This window comes from Rosa chinensis, chromosome 4, assembly GCF_002994745.2.
Source record: "Rosa chinensis cultivar Old Blush chromosome 4, RchiOBHm-V2, whole genome shotgun sequence".
Lineage (NCBI taxonomy): Eukaryota > Viridiplantae > Streptophyta > Magnoliopsida > Rosales > Rosaceae > Rosa > Rosa chinensis.
In genome coordinates, this window is record NC_037091.1 from 58,536,944 (window position 1) to 58,546,527 (window position 9,584).

General features: G+C 36.1%; 1 protein-coding gene across 1 annotated transcript; it reads left to right on the forward strand.

Annotated features, from left to right (window-relative positions):
- The first annotated feature begins 7,686 nt into the window (after nucleotides 1-7,686).
- On the forward strand, nucleotides 7,687-9,584 carry LOC112196479 (transcription factor BEE 1). Its single transcript, XM_024336836.2, has 6 exons — nucleotides 7,687-8,060; nucleotides 8,193-8,315; nucleotides 8,556-8,621; nucleotides 8,848-8,916; nucleotides 9,021-9,104; nucleotides 9,230-9,584. Exons 1-6 carry the CDS (start codon nucleotides 7,788-7,790, stop codon nucleotides 9,332-9,334), a joined length of 720 nt encoding a protein of 239 aa, XP_024192604.1. The 5' UTR covers nucleotides 7,687-7,787; the 3' UTR covers nucleotides 9,335-9,584.

Below are 9,584 nucleotides of genomic sequence, written 5' to 3' on the forward strand. Positions count from 1 at the left end.
AGAGAAGTTGAGGCCACAGCAAAATAACCCTATTCGATCAGTCCAACAAAAAAGAAGAAGCAAATAATGTGTTTGAACTTTGCACAGTACTCTTAATTGCTTTATGATTTGATCACATACTGTTGGATAGATTTGAGAAGGTCCTAAAGAAAGAGAAGAGAGAATAGATCACTTGGTTCTAAGTTGAGAATGAAAATGAGATATTTCTAGGTGTTTCTTCAGGGGAATTACTTCCTTTCCTTCCATTGTCAGTCTGGATTTTCTATACAAGAAACGTGATTGACCGGACAAAATATATTAGCTTTATTAGCAAGAAAACTACAAAACTAAGAGTGGAATTATAGGGTTATTTTCATGGTTGGAACTCTATTTATGATACTGACAATGAGGTTGCAAGATAATGATGCCTGTTGCAAGCACTGCAGTTTCAACGCTCTCCTTATTTCTGCCATTTTTTCTTTCGAAGACCCATATAGTATACACTATACTATATTAAGAACCAAATATGCTTTCAGAAATGGGTTTTTAAATTTTCAACTTCCACTAAATTATTGGGTGTTGGAAGCTACAGAAGGTGGATAAATGCTTTTCAACAGCTGCATCATTACTAGTTAAGGTACATTACAGATTCTGGGAAAAAGGAAAGGGTATAAAGCTAGCCTAGGTTTGGGATTGAGGTCCTTAATGAAGTTTAAGTTGGTGATAGGCAGTTTCTATTGGTTGCTTGTATTAAAAGTAACACACAGTAGAAAGAGTTTTACACTATTGCATGCTGAATTAGTCAGAACTTAGCAAACCCTCAATTTCGTCGCTTCACAACGGATTATTCTCAAAGCATATATATATATGAGTACGTATATGGCTGAAGCTTTTCCAGTCTCAGTAACTCATTTTATCCCTAAGAAGTGTTATGAATTGATTAGGGGAGCTTTCGAAGTGGGTGGGGGACCTGGTTAAAGGCAGGGCTGGTCCTAAGTTTTTCAAGGCCTTGGGCGAAAAATATATATACATCAATAAAATGAAATGAAAAAAAAGAAGTCTTCAATAATTGAGATCTCTAAAGAGAAGTCAATGTTAAACAGCGACAAACGTAGTTCGTGGCCCACCATTGTACCGATACTGTCCCAACTTAACCACCTGTTAGGTGTTGGGTTTTAATCACAAAAGGCTTCGGTATAATTGAGTGAGATTCACCCACTTATAAGTTATATTTTATTTGTCACTTTTCCAATGTGGGATCTTTCCTCTCCAACACGCCCCCTCACGTGCAACCTAATTCTAAGTTTGCACGTGAAATTAATCAATCCAATTTCCAAATGTGGAAATTGGGACACAAGTCTCATATCAGAGACTTGGTCAATACAATCCAAGGCCCACATTGGACACTTGGTAATTTCGATGGCAATACAAGGAACCCCAATTTGGGCTCATGATACGTGCCTACGTGGAGACGCAATTGAAGAAGGACCAGCTCTGATACCATGTTAAACAGCGACAAGCGTGGCTTGTGGCCCACCATTGTACCGATACTGTCCCAACTTAACCAACTGTTAGGTGTTGAGTTTTAATCACAAAAGACCTCGGTACAATTGGGTGAGATTTACCCACTTATAAATTATATTTTGTTTGTCACTTTTTCAATGTGGGATCTTTCATCTCCAACAGCCAAACATCAGTCTACTAAACTTTGAATGTAATGTAAATACTTGAGCATAGAACAATAAAATGTGAAATCAACTTATTTGCTCCTTGTTTTTCCTTTTCTGCTTGAGATCGACTTGGAACTCCAACTTCCAATTGCACCTAATATTGAAAATTGAAAATGAATTAGCAATCAACAGAACCCAAAAATCAAGTAACCCAAAATCAAAATTGAAAAACACCTAATACGTATTTTGATTTGTACCTTAGCCTACATTGATGGAAACCCGAAGAATTCGTATGAACACCGTAGAAGAACATAAGCATAGAGAGGAGAAAGAGTGGTGATAATAAATTATGAGAATAAATTGAAGGATTGAACAACCATTGAAACCAATTTAAAGAGAATTTGCTTGATTTCAAGGTTTAGGAAAGAGTACTTAATCAACATTCCCTTCTTACAAGTTTCGTTCCCAAAAAGATAAAAAAAAAAACCCTATCGGTGGCTCCTTTATAGGATTTCGCTACCTTCCTATCCATTCTCGTCCGGCGGCTCCCGCGCCGAGTCTGGCCTCTGGCCTCGTCGGAGTGCGGTGAGTACAGCCGGGTAGGGAATTTTTTGAGGGGAGCTTGGTGGCTCCTGAAAGAGGCTGTTATGCAGGGACAGAGGGGGAGGCTGAACCGAGGGCGACCGGAGATGCAGGTGGTGGCAGGCAGCACTGGGGTGCAATTTGGTCAAGGTGATCCAAGGGGAGGTGTGGTTGGCCAGTCGGGCGACTCGTTCTTTCTCTGGTCTCGAGTTGATGATGGTTGTGCTGATGGTGTTGACTGGTATGTGGCTGAACTAAGTTGGGCGGGGAGGATACTAGGCGATCTTGACGGCGATGGGAGCTTCGCAGCCTTGTTGGGCTGCGGGTTGGTGCGACGACGAGTGTCTGGTGTTGCTGCTCCGGCGACAAGGTTCTGTCACTGACTTGTGTTGGGCCTGGGCCTGAGATAGGCCTGAGCCTGAGATAGGCCTGTCTCTTTGTTTGGGCCTTGGGGGCTGGATTTTGGGTTTTTAGGGCTCTTTTTTACATATTTAGTTTTTTTTTTTTCTAAATAACTCCCTACATTTTGGGGAACCTAGTGGGTTTCGGCCCAATCAGGACACTTCGTGTGTTTCTAGTCTACAAGCTATGGGTTCTTTTTACACCCAGTTAATGAATCTTCCGGAGTACCACAATTGAGTGCATTGACGAAGGGAGATTCACAATAGTTTTCTTTGTGTTGATGGAATTGTTATAGTTTGTAGGCTTTCAAATTAGTGAACTTCATTGTACTAGTGGATGGTACCCGTATTCTCTTACCTGCTTGACCACTGATGTAGGGTACAAGCATATAAGGCTTATTTGTATGTGCCGTTCTGACTTTGGGATTAAATGAAATCTCTATTACTCTGTCAAAAAAAAAAAAAAAGATTTAGGAAAGAGTAAGAAATGCTGGAATAATGGCATCGTGCATGCAATTGGAAAAAGAAAGAAGAAATTTTGCGGCTAGAAATCTGCAATTTTTTTTTTAGTTTATTGTTTGACATTCCTTACTTATATATATATATATATATATATATATATATAAAATCTAGTTTTAAAAATCTTGTGCCCCACTCTTTGTTGTGCCCAGCAGCAAGGGCGGCCCTGGTTAAAGGATTGAAGAGATTCTAATGGGATTTTTAGAGTAATGATATCACATAATTAAGAATCGATTACTGGAAGAAAAGAGGTTTCCATTTTGAGTCGATGGTTCCATCAGATGCTGTTGTCACCTTTCCTATTTTTGATTGTAAAAAAGCTAAAGATTAAAACTCATCATGTGACTTGATATCTATCAAACAGGATAATTCAATTCTATTCAATTCCTGCAATTATTGAGACTAGGATATGAAAACTGAAATCAATCGTAAACCACAATGGATTCACGCGTGTTCCGAGTGGTGACCCAGCTCTAATGGAGAACTGTACGTGGTTGAGAAAGAGATAGTACGTAGTACAATGCCTATGCCACTATGATGATGATGATGCATATTCAATCATTGACACTATAATTGGTCCACATAATTTGAACGATGCAATCAGTTGGTTAGTTTTAGATAGACAAGCGTCCGTAGATACAAGAGTCATAGATATTTACACACATCTTCTCATGCTAAATTACGTGATGAATGAGCTATAAATTACGTTTAGAGAAATTTCTCGATTTTGATTCTATGCAACCAAATTGTCGCAGTGGTGATTGAAAGGCAATGTCATTCAGAAACAACATGTTCTAGGAGAGGACTGAGAGTTCTTCCAAGATTTGTACATTTCAAGTTTTGTTTTGTGGCTAGCTAGTTCGAGTTCTCAATCTTCCTAGTTCCATTGCGGCGGAGATGATGGCAGTGATTAAAGATTTAAAGCTATTGAATTTGCTTGGATTCGGAAATGGAAGCATATATGGCTAGAGGTAGATTCTTCTCTTGTCCTTGATTTCCTACGCTCTCCCCAGTTGGTTCTGTGGCAATTATGGGTTTAGTGGCAGAATTGTTTGCACCGTATTTCGATGATGCATTTTCGCTCGTCTCACATTTTTCGGGAAGGTAATAAAGTTGCAGACTTGTTGGCAAACTCTGGTACTACTTCCACAGCCTTGGTTTGGTGGGATTTAACTCCTCCATTCATACTATCATCATGTAATAGTGACTGTTTAGGTCTTCCACAGTATCACATTTGCTAGTTTGTTTCTTATATGTTTGATATTTACTAGAGGGGTTTTGGCTTAGTCCCCCTCTCCTTGTATCTCTTTTAACTTCTTTAAATAAATTTTGAGGCGTTAAGGAGGTTCATTCTCTCTATTCAGCCAAAAAAAAAATCTGGCTTGTACTGCAATGATTTAGGTAACAAAAATTCAACTCTGGTACCTGCAGAGTTGTCCTTTCAATATGTCCATTGTGCATATGCAATGTACGCACAGGTTCTTCTGCAGGCATTTATTTCGTCCAAGTTCAGTGAAATATCAAAACAGCTTAAATAACTGGTTGAATTGCAGCTACCACATAAAATTCCATGCCTTACACATGTTTATGGATATATATGTTCTTTAACTTAAATCAAAGGTGGGGAGCTAGGGTATATGATGCTGATATATTTTGGCTAGCTAGCTAGCAGCTTCTACTTTTGGAACAAATCCAAGCCTACTGCAGGACTAGAATGGAATATCCGATGATAGAGCACAAAACTAGAAGGCTTGGAAGCTCACTCACCTATCTGTTTTGGGGCCCTATGAAGGCCCAAACCCTAGACGTTATGCTTGTATCACTGGATCTGCAGCTAAGGTCCATCATATGTAGTATGTGTGGAGGGGGATCCGTAGCACTATAATTTATACTCAAGTTTATACTTCAATTACACACGATTAGATTAAAAAGTTGTGAATGGATGAGATTAATTGGAATCAATGGAAAATAATCATGAATCAGAGACAACTAGAATGGGGGAAGAAAGGAATCGGTATTGATTCCGGAGGAGTTGATTCCTAAACCCATCTCCCCGCTTCGTAATCAAATTCCTGAGTATTAAGGAATTAATTCCTTACAAGGAGGTGAGACCTACACTCATTCCGATTCTTTCATGTGTTAGTAAAACGCATGAATACTTTTATCCGGAATCATTCCGATTCCTTTATGTGTTAGTAAATGTAGGAATAGTTTTATCCCGTAATCATTCACTCCCATTCCAAGTAAGTAAACGTGCCCTTTATATATAATCTGTTCTTTCTTTTTTCTCAATTACTAATTGAAACTCATTTGTTAGTATTTTACATAGAAAAAAAAAAGAACAAGAAAGGATGTTAATTATAATAAAAAATTAGAGAACAGCTTAGAATTAGAGATTTCGGCAATTCATCAATTGAAACACATTTAAAAAATAAGATTAAGAAAAATGAAAAATTGAATAAAAATGAGGCTTGGCATGTTGAGAGGTGCTATGTGGCATCTATAGAATGCAATGTATTGCCAAAACATATTAAACCTTGTTAACACTTTTTTTTTCTTGAAATTCTTTTGTGCCATAAGCTCACTATTTGAGAACGTATTCTAATGGACGGAACACTAAAAACTCGAATGATTTTTTTTTTTTTTGAAAAATCTTACAAAAATTGCATCATGAATTTTTTTGTTCAGTCAGCTCAAGAAGTATCTCAAAATCATTATTTGATAGTGGAAAAGTTTGGTGAATAAATAAGAACATGCGATTTTGGCCAAAAATCATGTGTTGTCCACAATTTTGGGTGAGAAATCATGATTTTTATTTTATTTTATTTATTTATTTATTTTATTTTATTTGAGAAAGTTATGGGGTTCAGTTTTCATGAAATTGGGGAATGAAATGTACTTAGTAACTTAATTTATAGTTTTTAATTTTTTTTTCACATTAACTACGAATAAACAATTTTGTATTTAACGCTATAAATTTCTAATTAGATCCTAGATAAAGGGTTAAAAAATTAGAGCTTTAAGATGACACCAGTGACTAAGTTGATGTCATGTAACATGGAGTATCATCATGTGCATTGTATAGATTTTGATATAGAATAGTAGATCGAATTGGATTTGGGGAATTAGACGATTAGTTGGATCATCATTTATATGACTGCAATGTTTTGAAAGGCAATAATTATTAATATATATTATTGTATTTTAACATAGGAGGGACAAAATCGAATTTGAGACCTCGTTACGTAACTTAAGTATTAGAGATTATACAATAATTTAAGAGATGGACAAAGATAAAAGTTCACGTGTACACACAACAATACTTTAAATCACGCACACATCTAAGAAATGTGCAATGAAAATGATATCAAAAGCGATCAAAGCCTAAATAAATATTAGTAAACAGGCAATTTGCAATTTGTGATGTACGTTAAGTTGTACCATCAAAAGAAAAGAAAATCGGATGAGGATGGTCAGTCTCATCTCTACGTTAAATAGCAACATCATCACTAAATGTGTAAACCCTAACCACCCTATGGTTCCAACTATTAGAGGTATACTTTTACTTTGGTATGCATAGAATGCATCTAAATTCAAAATCTGGTAGCTTAGCTACACTAGGTTACAAAAGTTCTTAAAAGTTGATGTGGATAATATCGAGTACGTTATGAAGAAGAATCAAAAGCCAACCCTCATTATGCCATTATGGTGAAGATTGACTCCTAAGCAGTACTTTGTTCTAACGCAAAAATCCAAGCAAAAGACATTTTCATTTGGGCTTTTGAGGGGGATGGAGCCTTACAGCTAGCTGGCTAGGGTTTTTGAAACAGTTGTCAATGGGTCGGTATGGGTTTTCAAGGTTCATTTTTTCGATTGAGTTATGTAACAGACAAAAGATAGAGAAGTAGAACTCCACTTTTGGAAAGTTTATAGTCAACATTGTTATGGACTCTAGAGATTATGAGTACTCCAATTGCAGCCATTCCTTTATATTTGGTTTTACAAGCTTTGATTGAAAGGAGTTGAAGTCTTGAGCCTATGTATGCCATTTGTAGTAAGATAATCATTTTCCATAAAAAAGATATATGTTGCCATAAACGCTAAATAAAAATAAACCAACACATAATTACTCTCAAATTTAATTATTTACATCGGAGTTTTACTATGATGAGATGACAATTGTACTCATCGGAAATGTAAAACCTTGCCTTACAATATATAAATGTAATTTCCCATTCATTTTCAACTGATTAAGAGTTAATTACTCGAACTAAAACGTAGTATCAGCATATGCATATATATATATATATATATATATATATATATATATAGGCTATGATCTATATAAGACTAATATTATCGTGTGCTTAATCCAAAACGCGTTTGGTGCATATATGGTACCACTCAAAGCTGATATAAAACATTTTGCCAAAAAAAAGAAAAGAAAAAAAAGGCTGATATAAAACATAAAAATAATAATTATAATAATTGACATACGAAGTCAACTTATAACGGAAATTAGAACGCTCATGTACTTAAGTTTACCAGGGGCATGCAAAACCTCAAACATATTTCTTTCTAGACATCCCACACTACTACTTGATCTCCAAGCGAGCAGCTCAATCAATTGATTAATATGGAACTGATAGACAGTCTCTGTGAGTTGGAGAGTCTCGGCGCCAGTCATCATCATGGAATCATGGCTCTCTCCACTGACAGCTTTACTCCTCATCATCATCATGATCAGCAACAACCTCAAGTCCCTGCAGCTATGAACTTCAGCACTGATCGCAGTCATGATATTCAGAGATTTTCTCATTCTCATGATCGAAATGATGATGATCATCATCATGTCCTAACTGCTCAATCAACAGCTGCAGATTTTGGCGAACAAAGCCAAATGGAAAAGGTAATCTTGCGAACTGGTTTAATTTTTTGGAGAGTTTAATTTTCATGGATTTTGAGATTGATTTTCTGATATCTTAATCTGTTTTCTTTTGATGTTGGCATCTATATTCACTTGAAACTGTTTAATTGGCAGCCATTGGGAGGAAGAAAGAGAAAGAGAAGCAATAGTGATAAAGATATGGACAAACCAAAGGAGGTCATTCATGTGAGAGCTAAGCGAGGCCAAGCTACTGATAGCCACAGTTTGGCAGAAAGGGTATTTACATAGATTAATTGCTTTAATAATTAATGGATACACAACTATATATGCTGTGGCACAAAGGATATATACATAGATTAATGGCTATATAAAACTGTTATTTTCTGCAAGCAGTAGTTCTTCTCATGTTGTTTCAAGGCCACAGTTTGAAGCAACCCTCTAAATTAGATTTTAAAAAAATCCATAGATAATTCTCCATTACTACATAAGACTGATGTTCAACTTGATGATATATAGGTAAGAAGAGAAAAAATAAATGAAAGGCTGAGATGCCTGCAAAATCTTGTTCCAGGGTGCTATAAGGTAAGGCCATATTAACTTCATTTTGAGAAGTAATTAGTGTTTAGGACCAGTTTTTGTTATGATAAAGTAATCTGGGGTTCACATCCAAAACCAATTGGCAATGGATGGAGTGGCCCAAACCCTTATAAATCCATAGGCAAGGTCCTATTTTTCCCATGTGGGATGTATATATTCTCAACATGTTAGTCAATGATTTATAATTTATTTTATTTTATTTTATTTGCAGACAATGGGAATGGCAGTAATGCTGGATGTGGTTATCAGTTACGTTCAGTCACTGCAGAATCAAATTGAGGTACTAATTGCTTTATTATTAAACCAAAGTGTCGTGACTAGCTTCTCATATACATAATTAATTAGAACTAATTAAGCTGTGCATTTCATTTTGGTGTTTCCAAGTTTCTCTCTATGAAGCTTTCTGCAGCAAGCTTGTATTATGATTTCAATTCACCAGGTCATGCAGATCCTGTTGACACAACGCAGGTGCATCGATTTTGATGATTTTTTTTTCTATTAAATTAAATTAAAGCATGACATTATACGTTGAATCTGATAAAGGCGAGAGAGCAGTACAAGTAATTTGGAATTAATAGGGGTTAATATTGCAGGGGACAAATGCATATGAGGTACAAGAGAATATGGTAAGATCAGAGCAAGGGTATGGAGGAGGAGGAGGACTTTCTTTTAGCCAATCAACATCGTGGCCTCTTTGAGTTCAACTTTCAGTTCCCATAACGTTAATCAAGCTAGCACACAACATACAATGTCATCTCTCTTCGTACCACAATAAAAATTTCCTCTTTCATATATATATATATATATATATATATATATATATATGAATCTAGCTTGTTCCACAGTACGTACCTTTACATTCTGATAAATATCACAGTACTAGTATAAGAGAAGCTTGAAGACTGTCAGTGTTATATCAGTATATATCATCATCTATATATTAACATT

What these genes read in the sequence shown, in the direction of transcription:
- LOC112196479 (XM_024336836.2), top strand. Translation starts at nt 7,788, where the DNA reads ATGGAACTGATAGACAGTCTCTGTGAGTTGGAGAGTCTCGGCGCCAGT. An exon ending in AACAAAGCCAAATGGAAAAG is followed by an intron (nt 8,061 to 8,192) that starts GTAATCTTGCGA and finishes TTTAATTGGCAG; the next exon opens with CCATTGGGAGGAAGAAAGAG. An exon ending in ATCCTGTTGACACAACGCAG is followed by an intron (nt 9,105 to 9,229) that starts GTGCATCGATTT and finishes TTAATATTGCAG; the next exon opens with GGGACAAATGCATATGAGGT.